The sequence below is a fragment of the Halyomorpha halys genome, unplaced genomic scaffold (assembly GCF_000696795.3).
Source record: "Halyomorpha halys isolate HHAL.00 unplaced genomic scaffold, Hhal_1.1 Scaffold835.1, whole genome shotgun sequence".
Lineage (NCBI taxonomy): Eukaryota > Metazoa > Arthropoda > Insecta > Hemiptera > Pentatomidae > Halyomorpha > Halyomorpha halys.
The window spans coordinates 38,229-62,479 of record NW_027109576.1 but is presented as its reverse complement, the minus strand read 5'-3'; the positions used below and the strand labels follow the sequence as shown (position 1 = coordinate 62,479).

At 31.6% G+C, this 24,251-nt stretch overlaps 1 protein-coding gene across 1 annotated transcript in view; it reads left to right on the top strand.

Annotated features, from left to right (window-relative positions):
• Positions 1-24,251, top strand: part of ABCD (ATP binding cassette subfamily D) — a 155,855-nt gene that overhangs the window by 127,230 nt on the left and 4,374 nt on the right. The window contains exons 2-9 of the mRNA XM_014429905.3: positions 10,642-10,880; positions 14,496-14,668; positions 14,744-14,927; positions 17,850-18,074; positions 19,976-20,041; positions 20,150-20,324; positions 22,535-22,765; positions 22,867-22,992. Coding sequence (XP_014285391.1) covers positions 10,642-10,880; positions 14,496-14,668; positions 14,744-14,927; positions 17,850-18,074; positions 19,976-20,041; positions 20,150-20,324; positions 22,535-22,765; positions 22,867-22,992 — 1,419 coding nt within the window. The remainder of the gene's footprint in view (positions 1-10,641; positions 10,881-14,495; positions 14,669-14,743; positions 14,928-17,849; positions 18,075-19,975; positions 20,042-20,149; positions 20,325-22,534; positions 22,766-22,866; positions 22,993-24,251) is intronic.

The following is a 24,251-nucleotide window of genomic DNA, read 5'->3' as shown; positions in this document are numbered from 1 at the left end:
CTTGTCCATACTGAAATGTCACAACCAGATTGACTCTGGATTACCTTCCTCCTCCCGATTAATCATGGTTTATATATATATAAACATAAACATGACGGCCGTGCGGGTAGGGGCGCAGGTCCCAGTGCGCTCGGTTCGGAACGTTGTGGGTTCGATTCCCACCTGGGGCAGTTAAACATTCATTTTTCGGCAGTCCCGAGGAATGAATCTTGACACTTCCACCTCGGTTATTACCTAGGTAGCCGCCAGGGGTTGGCTAAAAGGACCACTAGGCCCACTTGCCGGACTTGTTCCCCCACCAAATACCAGTACTAGTACCAGTAGTTATAAACATCGCTTTGATGCTATCGGGAATGTATCTTTATGTTAAGGACAACAAAAAAAGCTCTTCTCGTCGTACATTAATATTTTTGTTCAGGCCACAATGCAGTTCATACAACTCTCGTCGTGCCAGCCTTGGAGGCCCCTATTTTTCTTGAGGACAATTTGCGACTGAACATCTCTCTTAGTTTCCTGCTGGAGCTACTGGAGAGTAGATGTATACATACATTTATATTTTTTTAACTATTTTTTTTTTTTTACTGTTGTTGGTATCAATCAATAATACACCCTTATTTAGACGACGTTTCACAACTTTATTGTTTGCATAGTCATGCCCTACAATGAAAAACACAGTTTTTTTGTACAAATACTTTTTTCAACTAATTGCTATAAAACTACAAGTACATAATGTAATTTATGATTAACAACTATTACAATTTAAACATTGCTTAATAAAAATATTTCTTACAATTGTCTATTGCAGACTGTTCTACATTATCCAACCAACTCCAGGTTTGTGCCAGAACTGAATAGGTTTTGAAATGGAGGTAGGTTTGATTTGTTTTTTCAATATGTAACCGTTTTTTTCTAGGAGGTAGTCCGTCTGTTATTTCTATTTTGTATTTTATCTGTTTCTATTTAGTGTTGCTAATTGGGTCTTATGTATTAATTAGGTTAGAGGAACATTAGACCTATTCTGTCACAAACCTAGAGTTTATTGCATCATAATGTAGAACACAATGTAATTGACAATCGTAAGTAATGTTTTAATTGTAATAGTTATTAATCATAAATTATACTATGTACTTGTAGTTTTATAATAATTAGTTTATGAAAGTATTTGTACTAAAAAAACTGTTCATTGTAGGGTATGACCATGCAAACAATAAAGTTGCGAAACGTCGCCTAAATAAAGTTATATTATTGAAGGATCTTCAACAAAAAAAAAATCATATTTATATATACATAATTCTGTGTTCATTGTACGTATATATGGGATTTTCTATCATTTAATTTCATTTTTATTTTATTTTTTCTTTATTTTAAAGGCATTAAAGTGTAACTTAGTTTATTGTTACTTGTAATATGTATAATTGGGGGTCTCGGTAGCAGCGTGGTAACGCGCCAGTCTACCAACCCGAAGGTTACGAGATCGAGTCCCCGGCCCTAACCAGGATTTTTTCAAGCATATAAATATCCAATACTCACTCACAACCTCCCCCCGGGTATTTGTGAGGCCCGTAAGACAATGGGTGGCACTCACAAAAATAGGCGTGGGAGTGACGACCCACCCTATGAAAAACTCGTCATGAGACCCCTGATGTATTTCCTACATACATCGCGCGAGGCCTTAGAACCACTCCATAGTGGTATTTTTTATTATTATTAGCGAGGCAGACCATTCTGCCTTGCCAATAATAAATAATAATGTATATAACTAAAATTGATGATTCACTTATTGATTTATGTCTGCTTCATTTTACCATTTTTTTGTTTTTTTTATTGATTTCCAACCAATAAATATATCAACCACCAGCACATACTTTCCCTGTCTGGAGGAAAGTCTTAATTGAGGCTTTCAGTACTGGTAACACCACTTTTTCTCTCGGCAGTTCATATGATAGACACTGGTGATATTTTTTTCAAAACTAGAATTCGATACAGTTAGGGTTATTTAATGCATATAAAATATTAGTAACAAAGAGGCATGAGTAAGTACTCAGATTTAGCCCTGATAAAATCAACTACACTGAATATCGTTTATAACGTTTCCGGATATAACTACTTTTCGATCATAGTGAAGGATATTTCAGTACCCATGATTCAAAGTGTAAGCAAAGTATCGGTGGTAACGACTCATTCTAAGAACCTATTAGGAAAACTAGGATCGGTTTTAGCAAAAGCGTTCTAGGAACTGATAAGAAGGTTTTGCAAACAAGAATCATTTTCTAACTATATTTATTACTACTATTAAAATGCGACAATTCATTATTTAAAATAAACAAAATCGTAGGTATTTTGGAGAAAGTTATTTTGAAAAATACATTTAAGCCTTAATATACTATTTCAATGCGAATTAAACCTTTTTTATTAAAAAAAAAAAATCTGTACCGCTATAACCCATGAAGGGCCAGGGGTTCAGTACTTTGTAAGGAAGTATCGTTGCTAGACCAACGGTTGTGTAAGGAGGTGATTTGATCAAAATCAGAATTTGTGAGGTTAGGTGGATACCTTGTTTATACTATCGATTATTTAAATTATTTAATAAAAATGGTATAAACTGCTTTTGAAAAATTGTAAATATTGGTAAAATTGATAATATAAAGTAGCACTTCCAGTATGTTTTGTTTTAGCGGAACAGTAACATCCCAGGCATTTATTCGAGTATGTACCTTCAATATGTAATTTTAGTTTCATACATCTTTTAATTCTAGGGTTAGATTGTTCTAATACGCATTGACCATCTTCTTAGGCCTCAGAGGACCTTAAACGTGGATTTCCGTTGAAAAATAAATAAATAATACTTCTCCTATTACTAAATATGTGTCAAATATAGATGAGTAAAAGCAAAAAGATAAAAATAAATATTCTTTAATTTACCTTAATTACCTTTAAGAACCTTAACTAATACACTTATTTTTATTTTATTTTTTTATTTGACGCCCTCAATTTATGAAAAATAAAGTAAACATTTTATTTTGAGCCTCTAAAAGCCAAGATAGCGGTGCTTTCAGGGGGCTCATTAACTGTCCCCGATTTCTAAAAAAATTGCTGGAATCATTTAAAATATTTTCACCTATAACGTATCAACTAGCTTCATCTTAATACTATTTTTGTATTTATTTATTTAATTAATATTTAAATTTTTTTTATCACACCCCGGCACAACTTCCAACGTTTTTTTTTTTCACAGAACGGCCTTTCAAGACCATGCGAATATCAATACTTTTTCTCTTCTCCTCTCCCAGTATCTTCTCATCTTTTCTGCGTGCCTTTGCTTCCTCTCTTCCGACCACGCAGAACCCTTTCGTTTTTCTTTATTTGCCGCAAGAACATTTATTTATTTCAATTTTTTCCGTACTGTTCTCTATCCAGGCAGTCCTTGTCTGTTATTTTCAATTTCTTTGTTTCCTCTCTCATTTGCTTCACATATCCTCCTACGCTCTTGTATTCACGGATTCTGTCAACGAGTTTCTTGTTTAGTCTCCTTTGGTCCATTCTCATCATGTGCCCATAGAATCTCAATCTTCTGATTCTTATTTAGGTTTCCTGGTCATTTATCTCTCTGTAGATTTCCTCGTTGTGTCTTAATCTGTAGCATTTCTGTGCTTTCTTGGGCCCATAGATTCTCCTGAGGATCCTTCTCTCTATTTTCAGTCATTTTTTCCAGGCTAGGGAGACATGTTGTATAAAATTACTGGTTTTATGTAATGTCGTATTTTTGCGTTAGACGATAAGTTCTTCTTATTGTAGATATTGCCTGTTACGAAGCTTTAAACTTTCCAACTTGATGATTTTCTCCTTTATAGTCTCTTTCTCCAAACCGTTATTGCATACTATCTCTCCCAGATATTTAAATTTCTTTGCCATTCTTATCCGTTTATATTTCGTCTCTATTACTTTTTTGCCGTAGTTTGTTTCCGTTATCATAAATTCTGTCTTTTCGTAGCAGACTTGTAGGCCTGCTTTTTTCGCTATTTCTTTCAGGGTATTTATTTGACTAATTGCCTCTTCCTTTGTTTCCACTATATATATATATTATATTCAAAAACTATATTTCCAAGACGATACTCCTGATGAAATGTTAAAACAGATTCTAGCTGAACTCCACTGCACCTGTGGGATAATTGTATTTTGTAGAATGAAATACTCTTACCATTTGCTCATTTTAACGTAGTTTAAAATAAAAGTATTATTCGGCAATAAGTGAACCTAAACAAACATATTCTGATTAGTATAGTTAACAACCCAAATAAGTGTTTTGTGGATTATCAATAATTTCAAATAATATTTTCAGTACTTAGTGCTAATAGTTTTAAGTTGTGATGGTTAAGAGAGTAAATATTTAAAATTGTTAAGAATAATTTTATTGATCTGAAATCAAATTAGAATTAGTGGCGAATTTGGGAAAAATTGAGTTTTTAATATATATCAGTTAACTCAATAGTAATTTTTATTTATATGATTTCTTCTTTTTTTTTTTTAAATTTATTTATAGCTATCTACTATGGTATTTACATGACAATACATCTAGTAAATTTGATCAAAATGGAGTGACACAGCGTGTAGAGAAAATATCCATTTGTACCACTCTAATAACATATCTACACTAGAAGATCTCGAGGCCATTTTCTTTTCAGGCGCATCGGAGGATTGTCAGGAATAGAATAGGAAGCAAGGTTAGAAACTAGTGGGTTTTGGTGGTTAGAGAGTTTATAATAGGAGGATTGATTTCTGGTTATGATATTTTCTTAAATCACAAATTTAATAGTTGAATGTAAAAAAAAAAAAAATGCAATTCTTATAGAAATCCAAAAATTGTACGAATTTCTATACTAACTCTAAAACGTTAATAAGTTGCCCGGTTTTACAACTGCTGTGAGTAAGCACGCACTTTTTTTTTTTTACCTCATGAGATAAACAGAAGACAATCAGAATCGATGGAACTCATTTTAGTTATCTCAACTCAAGAACTCATTTTAGTTATCTCAACTTGAGAACTCATTTTAGTTATCTCAACTCGAGAACTCATTTGAGTTGTTCTTTAAATGAGAGCTCTCCGACATTCGAGATCAGGTGATTCCTCACAGCTGTTCCTCAAGGCCAACTCGCTAATCATCTCTAAAAGAGATTGAGCATTATTAGTTCCGGATGACACTGGGATTGGAAAGTGCAACTTCACGGTTGGAGGACGTTCACTCGTTCTTATTCTCCCTGAAAACTGTTGTTTAAATGAATGACTTCCAAGGTTCCTACTAAACATGTCCTCTTTGTAAAATGAAATCGATTTTTATGAAAAAGGAAGTGGATTGTAATCAGTTCTGAACTATTCTTCATTACTCGCGAGGTCATTGCTTACTAAATCATCTTGAAAATTATTGTAAACACAATCAGTTTAACCTGTGTAACCTTGTGAGTCTCGAGGGACCTACCATTTTTTATCCCTTATAGTACAGGAGCCGGGAAGATCTCACCCCAATTTTTGATTACTCTAATGAAAACTATGTATAATTACTAGTCAAAATTGATGAGTCTGCCAAGTATAGGTAGGGGGAAAAAGCAATGACGGCTGTTTCAAAACCTTAAAAAAAACATTAATTTTTCATTCGGAGCTCTATATCTTAAAAACTATCAACAACACTAGAAATTCTAAGAGAACATTATTTAAAGAAGAGTAAATTTGCTGAAATAGTAGCCCTAAAAGAGCTATTTTCGTTCAATAGTTTTCGAGATATAGCTTTTAAAAAGCAAAACTTCTTAAAAAATCTACTGAAAGATTAGTAGTTAGTACTCAAATTAAAGCTACTTTAATGGACTATAAAGAAGTTTATGACCTTTACCTTCGTAGGAATAGTAGTTTTCATGATATTTGCTAAAATAAATTGATTTATAGTTGTACGGGCAATAACTTTGATTTATGAAAAACTTCATTTCAGAAACTATTGAACGTACAGATGTCTGCCAGCGCTAAAATTAAAGCGTTATATTTACTACAAAATAGTTAATGTTTATCTTTGTAGGAGTAGTAGTTTTTATGTTATTTGACAAAATAAACTCAGAAAATGTTAATTTCTAGTTGTTTGTATAAAATATTGGATTTTTGAAAAAATATATCTCTAGATCCATATGACACTCAGATGTCTACCAACACTCAAAATAAAGGAAATTTAACTTACTATAAAGTAGTTTATGACACTATCTTCGTAGGGGTAGTAGTTTTTATGATAATTTGTCCGAACAACTATAAATCAATTTATTTTAGCAAATTTCATGTAAACTATTCCTCCTATGAAGATAAACATCATAAACTACTTTATAGCTCATTAACCTAGCTTTAATTTGAGTGCAAATAGACATCTGTACGTCAAATGGTTTTTGAACTATAAATTGTTCAAAATAAATTATCTAACTACTGCTCTTTCAGTACGTCTCATAGAACTATTTTATGAAATGTTGCTTTTTAAAAAGCTATATCTCGAAAACTATTTAACGTAAATAACTATATTAGGGGTCATATTTGAGCAAATTTACTCTTCTTTAAATGACGTTCTCTTAGGTTTTCTTGTGTTGTTCCTACTTTTTAAGATATAGAGCTCCGAATGAAAAATTAGTTTTTTTTATCGCTTTGAAACAGCCGCCATTTTGTATTCCCCCTGCCTATACTTGGCAGACTCATAAATTTTGACTATTAATTATACATAGTTTTTATTAAAGTAATCAAAGATTGGGGTGTGATAACTGCCTTTTTTTCTTCCCGGCTTTTGTACTATTGAAAGGCTTTTCTACTTTTTTACCTAATTTTCCAAATAGGCGGGTTTAAAATGACAATTGTATTATTCATGGAGGTTGTTAAAGCCACCTCAAGTTGACCATGTCTTTTTGAAGGAAAGCTTCAAAGAAAAAAAAAATTGCCTCGAATATAAACATTTATTTAGCAAGGCCAACAATAGAAAATGTTTGTAAACAAACGTGTCACAACCTGTCCAAACCTGATATATTGGCGAACTTGTATTGGCTACTGAGCTCAGATATGGGCAAAAAATAGCTATAGCTAAAATTGCCATGGATACGACCCTTATTCATTAATGGACCATTGATAAATAAAAATCGTATCCATGGCAATTTTAGCTATTAGATTCATATAGTCAAGAGCCCAAAAGAAGAAAAAAGGCAGTTATCTCACCCCAATTTTTAATTACTCTAATGAAAACTATGAATAATTAATAGTCAAAATTGGTGAGTCTGCCAACTATAGGTAGGGGAAATAAAAAATGGCGTCTGTTTCTAAGTGATAAAAAACACTAATTTTTCATTCGGAGCTCTATATCTTAAAAACTACCAACAACACTAGAAAATCTAAGAGAACATAATTTAAAGAAGAGTAAATTGGCTGAAATATTGGCCCTAAAAGAGTTATTCATGTTAAATAGTTTTCGAGATATAGCTTTTTAAAAAGCAACATTTCATAAAATTGTTGTATGGGACGTACTAAAAGATCAGTAGTTACTGAGTGAACTTATTTTGAAAAATTATATCTCAAAAACCATTTGATGTACAGATATCTATTAGCACTCAAGCTAGTTTATCAATACTACCAGTAGAGTTGGGCAACTATGAAACTAATAGTTCATTCATGAATAAGGGTCGTATCCTTGGCAGTTTTAACTATTAGTTTTACCTATAGCTAAGTTTTACCCTTCTCTGACTACCAGTCTCTAATAAGACAATAAAAATATATTAAAAGCAATATATTTAATTATATTATTTATTTCAGTATATTTAATAGTATAAAAATATAATTTAGTTCTATGTGACTGAATCATGTTTGTTAGCAGTCTCTCTAGGTATTAGTATAATTTCTAGTTAAAATTGATGAGTCTGCCAAGTATAGGTAGGGAGAATAAAAAATGGCGGATGTTTCAAAACCTTAAAAAAACTCTAATTTTTCATTCGGAGCTCTATATCTTAAAAACTACCAACAACACTAGAAAATCTAAGAGAACATAATTTAAAGAAGAGTAAATTTGCTGAAATATTGCCCCTAAAAGAGCTATTTACGTCCAGTAGTTCTCGAGATATAGCTTTTTAAAAAGCGGAATTTATTAAAAATCTACTGAAAGATTAGTAGTTAGTTAATTTATTTTTAGAATTCTATATCTCAGGAACTATGTGACATACGGATGTCTATTAGCACTCAGATTAAAGCTAGTTTAATGAGCTATAAAATAGTTTATGATTTTTATCTTCGTAGGAGTAATAGTTTACATGAAATTTGCTAAAATAAATTGATTTATAGTAGTTCGGACAAATGTTCATTTGCCAAATTCATATTCATATGTGAATATCATAAAAACTACTACCCCTACGAAGATAAGTGTCATAAACTACTTTATAGTAAGTTAAATTTCCTTTATTTTGAGTGTTGGCAGACATACATGTGTCTTATGGATCTAGAGATATATTTTTTCAAATATCATAAAAACTATTACTACAAAGATAAACATAATTACTAATTTGTAGTCAATTTAACTAGTTTTAATTTGAGAGCTGACAGACATCTGTACGTTCAATGGTTTCTGAAATGAAGTTTTTCATAAATCAAACTTATTGTCCGCACAACTATAAATCAATTTATTTTAGCAAATATCATGAAAACTACTATTCCTACAAAATTAAAGTTCATAAACTTCTTTATAGTCCATTAAACTAGCTTTAATTTGAGTGCTAATAGACATCCGTATGTCACATAGTTCCTGAGATATAGAATTCTCAAAATAAATTAACTAACTACTAATCCTTCAGTAGATTTTTAATAAATTTCACTTTTTAAAAAGCTATATCTCGAGAACTATTGGACATAAATAGCTCTTTTAGGGCTAATATTTCAGCAAATTTACTCTTCTTTAAATTATGTTCTCTTAGATTTTCTAGTGTTGTTGGTAGTTTTTAAGATATAGAGCTCCGAATGAAAAATTAATGTTTCTTTTTATGGTTTTGAAACAGCCGCCATTTTATATTCCCCTTACCTATACTTGGCAGACTCATCAATTTTGACTATTAATTATACCTAGTTTTCATTAAAGTAATCAAAATTTGGGGTCAGATAACTGCCTTTTTTCCTTCTCGGCTCTTGTACTAAAAGGTATTGGCTCAGTCTGAGCCAAAAAGTCCCAATTATAGGGGGAAATATCGAAAAAATCTAAGAAATCAAATCACTCATCTGTGGGATCACTCATTTCAATAAAACTTTTGTTGATGATATTTGGTCGAAAAATATTAGATACCTGTCCGAGTGTTCCTGCTAATGTGTCTTAAGTAAGAGCTGAGAAAAATTTTTTAAAAATATTTTTAGATTTTTTTTATGTTATCGCATACCACCTTTGTTCTGCATGTATTTAATGATTATTATATATCAGTCGATTTGTTTTTTATGTGTATAATAAGAACAAAAGATTATGGATCGTATTAAATTAGTTTAAGTGTGTAAAAAATTACATAAACCAAAAGTCGTTTACTGTTAAGTAGTCAAAAAAAGTTTTGTGTAAGAGAAACGAAGTTTATTTTACACATTCGGTTTTAGCGTCTGCCAGCACTCAAAATGAAGGTAATTTAACTGAACAACTATAAATTAGTTGATGACTATCTTTGTAGGGGTATTAGTTAATATATTTGCATATGAAAATTTGTCCGAACAACTATAAATCAATTTATTTTAGCAAGTATCATGAAAAGTACTACTCTTACAAAAATAAACGTCATAAATAACTTTATAGTTCATTAAACTAGCTTTAATTTGAGTGCTAATAGATATAAGTACGTCAAATGGTTTTTGAGATATAGATTTCTCAGAATAAATTCACTTACATCTGATCTTTCAGTACATTTTTTTTTTTTTTTTTATGAAATTTTGCTTTTTAAAAAGATATACCTCGAATACTATTGAACGTAAATAGCTCTATTAGGGCTCATATTTTAGAAATTTTACTCTACTTTAAATGATGTTTTATTATTTTGTTGGTAGTTTTTAAAATATAGAGCTCCGAATGAAAAATTAATATTTTTAACGTTTTGAAACAGCCACCATTTTTTATTCCCCCTACCTATACTTGGCAGACTCATCAATTTTTACAAGTAATTTTACATAGTTTTTATTAAAGTAATCAAAAAATGGGGTGAAATACTGCATTTTTATTCTTCCCGGCTTTTGTACTATAGTTTACTCGGATTGGAATCTGACGGTATGTTTCTTATATTAACTAATTTTTATTATTTTTCACTAATTTTTCTTCACCCTTTAATTCGTTTACTGTCCCGTTCTGATTAAACGATCATGACTTGAAATCTTCAGCGAATCATTAATTTCACTTTTATTTCTTAATTATGCTCGAATAATAAAGAAGATACACAACTGTATTCTTGTACTCATCCTATGGGGTTTTTTTTTTATTCTTTATGTTTGTTTTTTATAATATGATTTTCTTCTTTAGCATTGTGATTTTATCAATTATTTGAGATTCATATTAATCATTTTAGCATAAACTTCGTAAGAGATTTAATGGGTTAATTACTTTTTAAATCATAGTAACTTTTGTGTTACAGGTCGAGACTGGTGGAGCATGCGTATCAACTGTACATGAACAATCAGACTTATTACCGAATCAGTAACTTGGACTCGAGGATAGAGAACGCTGACCACCTCCTGACCGACGACATCACCGCATTTACTGCATCCTTGGCACATCTCTATTCCCAGCTCACCAAGCCCTTGTTCGACTGTGCGGTGATTGCTTTAGCCCTTGCCAGGTCCAGCAGGCAAAAAGGGGCCGCCATTCTACCAGGTTCGGTATACATTAGTTTTCAAGGCAGATATTTTATTTAAAAATCAATTCTTAAAAGGAAGATGGTCCGAAAAGAAATGAAAAACTCAAATATATAAGAAGATGGTCAGGGTTGCGGTCAAAAGTAAAACAAAAATAGTTTACAACTATTTATTTTCCAACGTTTCGCCCCGATGACATATGAAGGAAGATAATAAACAAGATCTTTCTTTATTCTTGATTTTACTCTTATTCCCCTTTTTCCATCTTTTTTGTGTACTCTATTTTATATTTTTGTATCTGTTGTTATTTCCATGAGTTAGCCCTGTGGGTTTGAAGCCTTCTTGGGTCATGCCTCATGAAGTGGGTACCCTTGATTAGGTAAAAATCTGCGGGTTGAGCATGATTCTGACTATATCACCTCCTTTCACAACCATTGGTGTTGTAACAGTACTTTCTCACTAAGTAATGTACCCCTTCATGGGGTTGTGGTACAGATGGTAGATGATAGTGGTACAGATTTTTTTTTTAATATAGTTTTATTTTTTTTATGTGGGTTCTAAGAATACTTTTCATCAGTCATTCTGATGGATAGTTAATAATTTAAAAAATCAATACCACTAAACAAAGAAACTACAATTGATCGTAATAACTAGTGTATTTGTTTAAAATATAAAAGTATTTGATCCTCTTTTAATAATTCCCTCTGTGGATTAGGTTGTAATATTATAAAAATATGCCAGATTTTCATCTAGAATAGGATTATTACAATTGTATTATTCATGGTGTAACAGCATAATCATTAGTAAACACAAATTATTTGAGTTATATGGCCGAAATATAAATTTTTATTAATAAGTTTTTTTTTAGGATTAAATTAATAAAACAAATGTAAGTAATATATTTTTATTAGTTATTATAGCTATTCTATATCAAATCAACCGTTCTTAAAGTCGCATAAATAAACAATGTTTTGTTCCTGTGTCGTACTATTATTTAAGAATTTAAAATAATTTAAATTTTTCTTAAAAGATTTTTCTATTATTAATTTTTGATGTATAAATTTAAAAAAAATAAAATCAACTGCTTTTGACACATTTAGGAATATTTGAAAGGTTTACAGCTCTTATTTTGAGAAATTCAAGTGCTTAATTTTATATGTGATATTTGATCTAACCAAACATAATGAAATTTTTGTTTTTTTTAACAGTAAAGAAAATTTTGGATTACAAATATATAATATTTAAAAATATTAATTTTTAATATTTATCATACTGAGAGAGAACCAAACGTAGATATATAGGTACTGGTACTGGTATTTGGTGGGGGAACAAGTCTGGCAAGTGGACCTAGTGGTCCTTTTTCCAACCACTGACGGCACCTGGGTTGCCGCCGCCTACTAACCAAGGTGGGAATGTCAAGATTCATTCTTCGGGACCGCCGAAAAATGAATGTTTAACTGCCCCAGGTGGGAATCGAACATACAACGTTCCGAACCGAGCGCACTGGTACCTATGCCCCAACCCGCATGGTTGTCACGTCCCATAGATATATAGATAAATAATAGAAGAAAATAAAAATGAACAATATTGTAAAAATTAATGAAAATATAGAAAATGACATGTCACAATCTCACAAGAGGAGATCATAACAAAAAAAAGGCAATCCTTCCCCGCCAGACCCTCCCCGCTAAAACCCACGGGAATTTATTTGCTTAAAACGGGAAGAGGAGACTTTAAGATAGTTAAATCGAGCATGATGGATCCTATGGAGATCATAACACAAAAAAAAAGCAATCATCCCCCCCCCTACATGTATATGTTAGTAAGATTATTTTTGTTCCAAAAAACTTAAATAATTAACCAACTAACTAATTAAATTACATAAATTGGAAATAATTCCTAAAAGAAATTATGTAAGAAAACATAAATTTAGCATTTGTGGTTAATTTAATCTTTTTAATAAAAAAAACTTTTGTTATAATTTTAAGTGTTACTAAGTAATATTCTACATAAAAGTGTTATGTAAAATAATAATAATATGAAAATATATTATAACTTGAAGTTTGTAAAATTTTTGATTGATATTTGATTGAATAAAATATTAAAATAAAATAAGATATTTTATTGAGTACAGGCATGCCCCGAAGCTTTATCAAAAATTATTCTTCAATATTTTAAGCAATTTTTATGCTAAAATTTAAAACTCTTGAATCAAAAAGGTTTTAAAGGTTTTGAATTTAAGTACTGAGCTATGTTTTTTTTTTACTTTCCTACCACTACTAGGTAAGGAACGTATTGTGATTCAATCAAATTTTTTTTGTGCAGTTTTCAAAAGATTTATAAATTTCAGAGCATTGTAGGAATAAATTATTTAAGAAAAAAAAATAATAATCTGTAACGCTACAACCCATGAAGGGTGCATGCAGTACTTTGTAAGGAAGTACTGTTACTAGACAAACGGTTGTGCAAGGAGGTTATTTTGCCTGAATAAGGATCGACAGCCAGATTTTTACCCAATTAAGGATACTCAAGGCTGTGTGGACCCTGCAGGACTCCCAAATCCACTGGGTTGACTCACGGCTACAGTGAAACAGAAAATAATTATCTGCCACAGCTGAATTTGAACCCGGGTCCATAAAGTTGGTAGCACAGTGTCTTACCATTGAGCCACCTGCTCCCAGAAATAAATTATTAAAAAATGAAAAAAAAATCCTATTCTAAGAAAGAAGGATCAATAGGTCTCAAACTGAAGCTTATTTTAAATATATTTTGTGCTAAACTTTAAACTAAAAATTATAAATCTCAAGCTACAAAAAAGTTTTTGAACTTTAGTTCTAAGGAACATTTTTTTTTTATTGAAACAAGATAGTTGACTGTACGAAATAGATTGTAGGAAGATAGTCCGGGTGAGGGTTAATAAAGGTATAAAATAGTAAAAGAAAACTATTTATTGTTAACCAACATTTCGCCCCACTTTGCAGGGCTTCGTCGGGGCTGTCTGATTGTAATACAAAGGACAACTGGAGTTGTCTGATTGTAGTACAATCAGACAGCAGACGGACCTGCAAAGTGCGGCGAAATGTTGATTAACAATGAATAGTTCTCTTTTACTATTAAGCTACCTTTATTTACCGCCACCCGGACTATCTTGCTACAATTTTTTTTACTTTCCTACCAATACTACTTCAGAAAATTATTGTGATCGAATATAATTTTGGATGTGTAGTTTTTAACAAATGTATTTTATAGTTTTCAGTATTTTATAGTATTAAATTGTTTATGAAGTTCACCTTAATAAAAAGTTTAAAAAAATCTAATCTAAGCCAACAGGCCTTACTTGCTTCTTTCCCTCCTCTCAGCAATATTAGGGGTCATAATAGATAATGTAATGTACTAATATATTTAACATAATATATTCATCTTATATTATCAAGATGTTGATATCTCTTAGGCGTACCAATATTAAGGGAGATATCGCCACCAACATTTGTATTGAAGTTGAATCTTTAAACTTGGCTTGAAAAATAAAATTATTAGGAGTAGCTTTTGCACCTGTACTACCCACATGCCTTTGATTTAAAGATGTTTTATCGTAATAACTTAATATCTGATATTTTCAAATTATTTTTTTCAGGACAAATTCTGGCATTCACTGTCATATCTTTGACTGGAGTCGTGCTCAGGAATTTATCGCCTAAATTTGGAGCATTGGTGGCTGTTGAAGCAGAAAGGTCAGCTTATTTAAGAAGTGTCCATGCCCGAATCATCAGTAACTCTGAGGAAGTTGCATTCTATGGTGGTCATGAGGTAATTATTTGTATATTAAAAATTTTAAATTCGATTTAATTTTATTTAATACATTTATTTTCAATTTTTTTTTAGGTGGAATTAAGGCAGCTTAGGTGTGCATATAAATCTTTAGTACAGCATAAAAACAAAATCCTGTGCCAAAGACTATGGTTTATCGTTTTGGAACAATTTCTCATGAAATATGTTTGGAGTGGCACCGGTATGGTCATGGTCTCATTACCTATTCTTATGGGCAGTGTTACTCAGAGTAATTCAGGTGATTATTACTTAATATTGCTTAAATTCATTTTACAGCTCTGAATAACAACAATAAGAAATATAGTCTCAAATTGTTTAACCCTTCCTATAAAAAGTGGACAAAATATTTAGGTTTTTTATCTACTTCTTTGTTTTAAGATGCTGAATAGTCAGTTGATAGATTTTTTCCAATATTCAAAACTATTATTAAGCATGCCATATGTGCTTTTTCCGTTCCAAATCTTCTACCCTGCATGTGCCCACCAGTTTGATGATAGTTTTGCCTTGTTTGAGATAAACGTAGTACTAATTAAAACCACCTTAAAGATCTATTTAAAACCAAAAAAAAGTTTCTAAATCAGATTAAACATGTACTCATAAAAAATAATAAATTTATTTATTTATTTTATTTACAACTATACATAAAATATATCAAGTAAATTTGAAGTAATATCATAATGGTATGGTACAAATATGTAGAGAAACTACCCATAGGTAGCCCTCTAAAAACATTTTTACAATATAACGTCTCGAGCCCATCTTCTTTTCAGATGCCTCAGAGGATTGTCTGGAATGAAAGAGGAAGCAAGGTTAGAAACTAATGGGTTTGAGTGGTTAAGTTCTGGTTCTGGTTTGGGCTAGATTGGTTACATATAGAACATTAAGATCTTTATGGACGATTTTATTTGTGGCGAAGTAAGGAGCATAAAGGATTTTGGATTTTAAAGGATTGGATACGAGAGGAATTCGAAGGTTTAGTGGAGCCCCAAAGCTCAACTCTGTATGTCCAGATAGGTCTTATAATTGTCATGTAGGTCAGTCTTTTGTAATGAATTGGAAGCTTAGACCGTTTGTCTATTAAGTGCTGTAATAGTCGAAATCAATGTGCAGTTTTCTGTTTTTTCAGTCTTGTGTAAGGATTCCAAGTTAGTCGTTTGTCCAGCTGTAGTCCAAGGTAGTGGATCTGTTCTATAGGGGTAGGAGCAATATTATTAAAGTATACTGTAGGGCAGTCGGCAGATTTACGACGAAGGGTAAAGGTGATTTGATGGGATTTGTTGGAATTTATTTTAATCCTCCAATTACGACACCATCCTTCGAGGGCTGTGATATGGGATTAGAGAGTTTGGGATACAATTAAAGGGTTATTATTAACTGCGAGCACACATGTGTCATCGGCATATGTGGTGAGGATAGTATTAAGATTGATTGGGATGTCAGCTGTATAAACGGTGTAGAGGATGGGACCGAGGATACTACCTTGAGAAACACCAGCAGACTGAGATTCATAAAAATCAGAAGAAAAAAATGTTGAACAGTGGATTTCCGTCCCTCAAATCCTATCTTTCCCACATTCTTTTATAGTTGTTTTTATTAATTATTATATACAGTTAGTTTGCCATAAGACTATAATTAATTCATGATACAAGTTAAGGTGCAAATACCTTTTGTATGATACTGTGAGATGATTCAATTTTCCTTTTTATTCATATTTTTAGTTGTAAACAGTAAGAAAATTTTTTAAAATCCTTCAAACAAAAGAAAAGGCAATTAAAAAAGCTAGTAAAGTAAATAAACATAATTAATAAATATTCTCATCATATCTTCTCCTCGTACGTCATCCACGGTGAATTATCTCTCTTAATTATAGTTAATAAATAATGAAGAAATGAACAATTAATACAATTAGGTGATATATGTATATACAATGAACCAATTTTGGTCATTGCAGATGTCAAATTTTTTTCATTTTTTTCTTTGGTACTTTTGATAGTGTATTTTTTTAGTGATATCTTGTCTTGTATATATTTTTTGTATAAACAGATTGCTGAAAATGAGGGTAAAGGATAAAAAGATTTGTGTCAGTATGTATACTCTTTATAAGCTGTAGTCGGAGAACATGCTTGAAATTGTGGTGTACCGACGATCGTACACATATATATCATCATATATTTTGAATGACTTCTGATATTAGAGTCACATGTATAGCTCCAGACAAGAGCAGAATAAGTTAATATTGCGCATATTACAGTTTTGTTAAGGATTAATTTCTTTTTTCTGATAATTCAGAATTCCTATTAAAGTATGGGGTCATTTTGCTGATGTTTTTAGCTCAATTGCATTTTATTTTTTTCTGTTTGGAAAATGTTAAGGATTTATCCAGTTCTAAGTCTGAGTAATTAAAACATTGATCCCATGGTGTTGTAGTATCATTAGTAACTATGATTTGAATTAAAGATGATGTGTTTTTAGTGAATATAATAGCTTGTGTTTTTGTGTAAGAGCTTGTGTGAATGTTTGTATCTATTCTATATGATGATGCTTAAATGGATGTGTCATCAGAATAGAATGATCTTTATATAGATGGCTGTGAGAAAATGTCTCAGATATTATCTCTCCCTTATTTTTTATTTTGGTGTGTAAAACCTTAAAAACCTTGAAAAAAATGGTGGAAATAGGAAATAAAAGTTGTCATTCATTGTCTTTAAAGGAAAAAAGCTGAGCGCAAATGCACTATCTGAGGAAGATTCTGCAATGGAAGGTGAAAATGTGGTAAATCGAAAATAGTAGAGTTTCAGTTCAATTCTTGGAACAAAAAACAAATTATGCTTTATTTACAGTGTTTTGCACTTTGAAAATATTACCTTTTTTTAAAACATTACCTTCTTTATCTATTAGCACTTAATCAATGGCCATGTCAAATAAGTCTTGTTAAAGAAGATATGGATGTGGGAAATGTTGTGATTTATTTTATCCAGAAGAAATTGAATCTGTTGAAATTACTTTTAGTAGTTGTATTCAAATAACTCCATTTTAAACAATTCTATTTTAAAGCCACTCTTTAATGAAAAAAAATATAATTATTATTGTAATGATGAAATTTCAAATTTTCAGATAGAGTAGTTTTTAAGTTAAAATAATTAATTTTATTTTTTAACAGAAAATGATAGTGGTGTAAGTGATAGAACTCAATACTTCACTACTGCCAGGAACCTACTTCTCTCTGGAGCTGATGCTGCAGAGAGACTAATGTCTTCATACAAGGAGATAGTGGAATTAGCAGGATATACTTCTAGGGTAGGCAAGATGTTAGAAGTGTTCCAAGAAGTGTCTGAAGGAAAATATACCAAATCTCTGGTATCGTCTGCACCAAGTCGAATCGAAGGTATGTAGTTGTAGATCTTGTATGTTGTTCAATAATGAATATCTAATGATAATAATAATATATTTAGTAGAGAAATGCGAAGATATTGGCAAGTTATAGATAGGAATTGGCAATAATATTAAAGAGATCTTTAATTTCTGAATTAACTTAAGGGACAATAAAAAGAACAAAGCATAATTTTATAAAGATTGTCTAAACTGAAAAAAGGAAATCCACTACATTAGAGTAATAACTACTCACAGTGGAAACACAGTTACTTGCAAAGCTTAAAGAACAAAATTTCTTTATCTTCAAAGATAAAAAAAGATTCATCTTTTATATCTCAAATGCAAAATAAGATGATTATGAAACCCTGAAACCCTGTAGGTGGGATATAGGGCTGTCATGAATTTCCACCATCTATATGTATCTTTCCTAACTTCCTTAACTCTGGCTGTTTTTAGCACTTCCTTTTCCAGGGTTCCTCTCCAGGTCTTTCAGCTGCCCTCACTTTCGTTGACACTGGGTGTTGCATTCCAGACTCTATCGTGTTATATTAGTGTGAAATGTTTTGACATTTTATCTTTTCAAAGCTTTACCTTTATCCTTTTATTAATTGCTCAGTTAATTTCCCGAGTTTGGCACTTAAAATATTTACTGCACTCGCAGTATATTTCTAAGACATTTAATCATAAAGGTCTGCAACTTTTTTGTCACCTGTTTAGTAATTTTCCATGTCTCACATGCATATAAGAGTATAGATTATGTGTTGCTGTTGAAAGGGCTAAAACTTTTTCACTCTGCTGATTTTTTGTGAACTCCAGTCAGTCCAGAGTTGTGAGAATACTTACTGGAATTTTCTTATTTGGCTTTCTACATCTTCATCGGCTCCTCCATGACTCACCATACTTCCAAGGTAGGAGAATTTGTTGACCCTATTTGAAACCTGTTTCTCTATATTCAGGAGGTTTTCTCACTCCTGCTGTTCATCACAATACCCAGAATGAGTGGTGATTCCTGGAAAGTGGCTGTGGGGGTTCTCTGAAATAATCTTCATTGTAACCATCTCTTAAAATACAATGTAAGTTTCACTTCACAAGTACAGATCCCTTAACTTTTTATGATTATATGACTCATTTTGTGCAAGTATTTTTCAAAAAACAAGAAGGCATTAAAAGGCCAAGCCAATTTATTGTTTTGGTAGGATTTATAATGTTAATAATATAATAGCCTGATATAAGTAAATGTCTTCAAATACTGCTTTACTCATAAATAAATTAGTTATCTACAGATCACCACCCTATTCTAACCGTGATTGGGTGGGAAGTCAAGTTCTCATATCGTGGGACCGCCACAGAAATATAAGTCGACCCCTTCCCCTCCCCCCTCCCGGACCACATTCACTACAGTGATAAAGTGCCAGTCAAAGTTGACACTTAAACTCCCTTGGCTATGAATGGCCCAAAAATTAAGGACATATGCAATATAAATAAATATAAAAGATCTATCCTCCATTGAGGACTCCAGTGTGGGAAAGTCAAGATTCATTTCTCAGGGCTTCTGCGAAATAAATATCCGATATCAGGTCCCCCATTGAGGATATAGTTATAGTATAGATATCTGTTTCATTCATTCAATCTCAAATCAATATTTTGTATTTCTTTTTACTACTTTAAAGTAATTCTAGAACTGAAGGCGTGTAACAAATTAATACTCTATTAGAAAATAAACATCAAGAAATGGAGAGTAAATTAATTTATTGCGACTATTTATTGATTGGCTAGAACCTTTTTTTAAAGTATAATGTAAACAGCATAAATAAAAATCAATTATTCCGATAACAAACAAAAATGCTGCTTATGAACTATAAGTTTATGAAACTATAAGTAAGATTAATGATGATTAATTATATTTGTTAACAGGTAATGTAATTACCAGTGCTGATGGAAGTATTAGGCTATGTGATGTACCTATAGTTACCCCTTCAGGTAAACAATATTTTTTTCTGAACTTAAATAATAATATTTAATATTTTAGAGTTATAGAAATAATGTGTATTTCTATCTATGATTGATTAATAATATTTTTTTAATCAGGAGATATGGTCGTCCCGAGTTTGTCTCTTGTTATCAAACCCGGTCACCACTTACTCATAACTGGACCGAACGGTTGTGGCAAATCGTCTCTCTTCAGGGTCATTTGTGGGCTTTGGCCTATTTATGGTGGAACTCTTCATCGACCACTTACACCCATGTTTTATATACCTCAAAAGTAAGTATTACTGAATTATTATTTGGTTTTTCTTGTTTTTTTTAAAAAGTGAAATATTTTTAAAACTTATAAGAAAACTATATTTATGTAGATAGAAATCTAAATTAATTTTTATTATTAGCTAATTATTAATTATCCACACATATTTCTAATATGCTATGTCAGAGGGATTTTACTGAAATTTACTTTATTAGGAATTAAAATATATCCTTATTAATTATTAGGATTGGATTCTTGACCATGAACACTCATAAAAAGCCTGACTATTACTATCTAAGCTAATTTGTACATAGCTGATATTTAAACTAATATGTTGGAATCAGCACTTACTGCTGATCAATTAATTCTCACTTCTCTGATACGCTATAGATCTGTAAATTATTTCTCACAATTGTGCAGGTAGTAATTTTCATTGCCTTCTTTTTCTTCCCATCTCCCAGGTGGATGTCTGGATAAACAAATAAGTTTATTTTCTTATCACTATCTCCACTCATTTTACTACATCCAACTCCAGTGTTATTTGAATTTAATGAAGTACATAAAATAATATCACAATATTTTATATGGATTGAAATATTTATGAAAAAAATTATTTTCAACCATATTTCTGTATTTGTTCAATCGAATAACTCCTTAACTTAACCTAGGAAAGGTTTAACTAAGAGTATTTTGCTCATACTCAAGAATGAATTTTTATATTTTATCTGATTTGTTTATACTTTTCTCTAGATTTCCTTTAGCTTTTGTTGTTATTGCTGCTTTTCCTTTACTATCAATTTCACCTCTAAGACCAAATTCGGTTTTACTTTTGTTGTGCAATGGAACAAAATAACAGTTGGACTGATGGACATTTGTCTCACTAATAAATTCCTACTGTGACAAATTTTTTTCATTAAATGACTTTCTCACCTCGCTCTCCCTAGCATTACTTTTTTTTTCGCTTGTGGCTGAAAGAAATTAACCAGGAAAAGACTGAGTAAATAAGCAATACAAACATTTGCTGATCATATACCAGAGAGAAAAACTAGTTAGACATATTTAGAATTTTCTGAACTTTATACATGCACAAATCTTTCAGATGTATATTTTTCAAATTATTTTAAAAATTAATATTTTTTTTTGTTTTAAAAAAATTTTTTGTAAACCACTTAGGAGTCCGAATTATTTCAAGCCTACATGTTACATTTATATTATAAGGAGAACCATCATTAGTAATTTAAATTTTATAGGCATTGTTGCTTTTGAGATAGTGATCAATAAGTCGGTGATCGAGATGTTATAGCCAAGTTCAGTCTGTTGTCAAGGTGGTTGTGTTAGGTTTGATGGTTCTGACTCCAAATCAATACATGAGGTATTTTATACCAGAGGGTCTTGAAGGCCTGATCATACAGGTTAGGTAGCTGGGAGATGGACAGGATGAGTCTTATGAGAGGACTAGTTAGTCCTCAAAGGATGGAAACTTAGCTCTGCAGGAAACGAGCCTGCAATCACAAAGGGAATTGTAAGTCCTATGGGAACGAGCCATAGGTCCTCAAAAGGAATAACATGTGTAGGAAGGAGGAGAGTTCTACAGAAGGCAGAGTGAAATAAAAGATAAATATATACTTACTATTATTACAATGTATTTTGCACTAGAACATTCTCTCTCTCTCTCTCTCTCTCTCTCTCTCTCTCTCTCTCTCTCTCTCTCTCTCTCTCTCTCTCTCATATATATATATATATTGTTACTCACTGTCTCCTAAGGAGGAGAATTCTCTAAAGGTGGAATTCGCACTGATATCTTTCAATTTTTGCTTAGGCAACTCTTTGGGCTATTAAACGCCATCGAGAGATGGTACGTGTAAGATGTTTGTTTTTAGTGGATGAGAAAATTCTATTATTATAGTTGTAATAATTGTAATTGTAATAATTCATTAAAGAATATTACAACATATAGCATGGCTATTAATTTGTACAATCAAAGTATGTACAAGAAATATATATTTCAATGTATGATATTTGCCTGAGGACTGTAATAGTCCTCGTTGTGGCAGCTTGGTAGCGTCACATCTGTATGTAATGGTCTACCAGCTGCTTGAGTGGTAACTAACATATACTAGCATGGTTGCTGAACTGCTTTTATTGTAGTTATTGTTGTTGTTAAAGTCATGATTTACTTTATATTACCTTTCAGTTAAAAGTTTTTATAGTAATTTTTAATGCTATTTTAGACCTTACATGCCTATTGGTAGTCTTCGAGATCAAGTAATTTACCCAGATACGATCGAAGATATGATCCAAAAAGGAAAAACAGATGAAGACCTTGACAAAGTTGTTTCCCTTGTTGCTTTATCTTCAATAGTTGCAAGGGAAGGCGGATGGTCAGCTGTTGCTGATTGGAAAGATATTCTTTCGGGAGGAGAAAAGCAAAGGATAGCCATTGCAAGGCTTTTTTACCACAGGTATTTATTTTTATATTATTGATTACGGTACAGAAAAATATTTCTATGCATTATTTAAATTATATATTTTTTATTTTATTAATTTTTTTTTTTAATTTTAGACCATCTTTTGCATTACTAGATGAATGCACTAGTGCCGTCAGTATTGATATTGAAAGTAAGATGTACGAAGATGCCAAAAAGGAAGGAATCACCTTGTTAACTATTACCCACAGGCCTACTTTATGGTAATTATTTTTATGTGAATGTATTTATATTTTTTTATTTCTAATTCTTATAAAATTGAATAATGTCTTAAATAACTTCTGAGCCTTTTGTAGTTGAAAATCATAAAACAAATCTTTTATCAATAATAACAATTTCTTTATTAAAACATATTTTCAAGTCCAATGTTTCATGAAAAGTGTTAAGAGTTATAACCATTCACATTTATTTGGCTTTAGTAAATATTTTTTTCCCTCTCTAAGTATTCAGCAGGACCAACTACTGCAGTATAGACCACATCAAGGTGATAGAAAAATTCTTCCCTAACACATTTCATCATATCACTTTCCGCTAAGTTTATAACAATTTCTATCTGCTCTCTACGTTCATTCAGTGTAATAAATAGTGGTGGAATATAAATATTGTCTAAGGGCCGCCCATAGCTCAGTGGTTAAGACACAGTCTTACCAATTTGATGTCTATTGGCGGTGCCGGTTCGAATCTGGCCTGGGACGTTGACTTTTTTCATTGAGTGGCGGTCCCACAAAATAAAGAACTTTGACCCCCAACCATGGTTAGGCAGTATAGAACTCCAATGGGAGTCTTGGCCGAAAAAAAAAAAAAAAAAATATTGTCTACAATGTATCCCCACAAGAAGAAGTTGCAAGGAATGAGGTCTGTGGGGGATCTGGTCGTTTGAAAATGTCACTGTTCTGAAGACTCGTGTAAACAAATCCACAGCTGAGGCACAGTTTCATTCTCCAATGGAGTTGTGTTAAAAAATAAAGTCACACATTTCCAGTGAAAGGAAGAGCCAGGTTTCCTCTCCTGAACTGGAGAGGAATGGCTGATATATTACAAAATTAGGCTTCAAAATCAGGTCATTCTTTTTTAAAGACCCGTGTTTGATGATCAGGGTAATTTGGTGATTGATAAATATTACCCCTGGATCAAAAGTGATATGTAATTATGAAAATAATTATACTAGAGTGTTACCAATGGGTAGTTTCTCTACTCGCCTGTATCACTCCATTATAAACTAAAATCATATTTAATGGAGGTATGTATATGAATGTACAGTTGTAAATTGCAATAAATAAATACAAAAAAAATAAAGGAAGATTATTGATTGACCGTGTGTATAGATGAATGGAATATGGTCTGGGTGCGGTAAAAAAAAACTCAAATAGTAGATAATTATACTATTTTATTGAGCCAACGTTTCGCCCCACGTTGCAGGGCTTCATCAGGGCTGTTTTGACGGCGGTCAAAAACAAAGCTT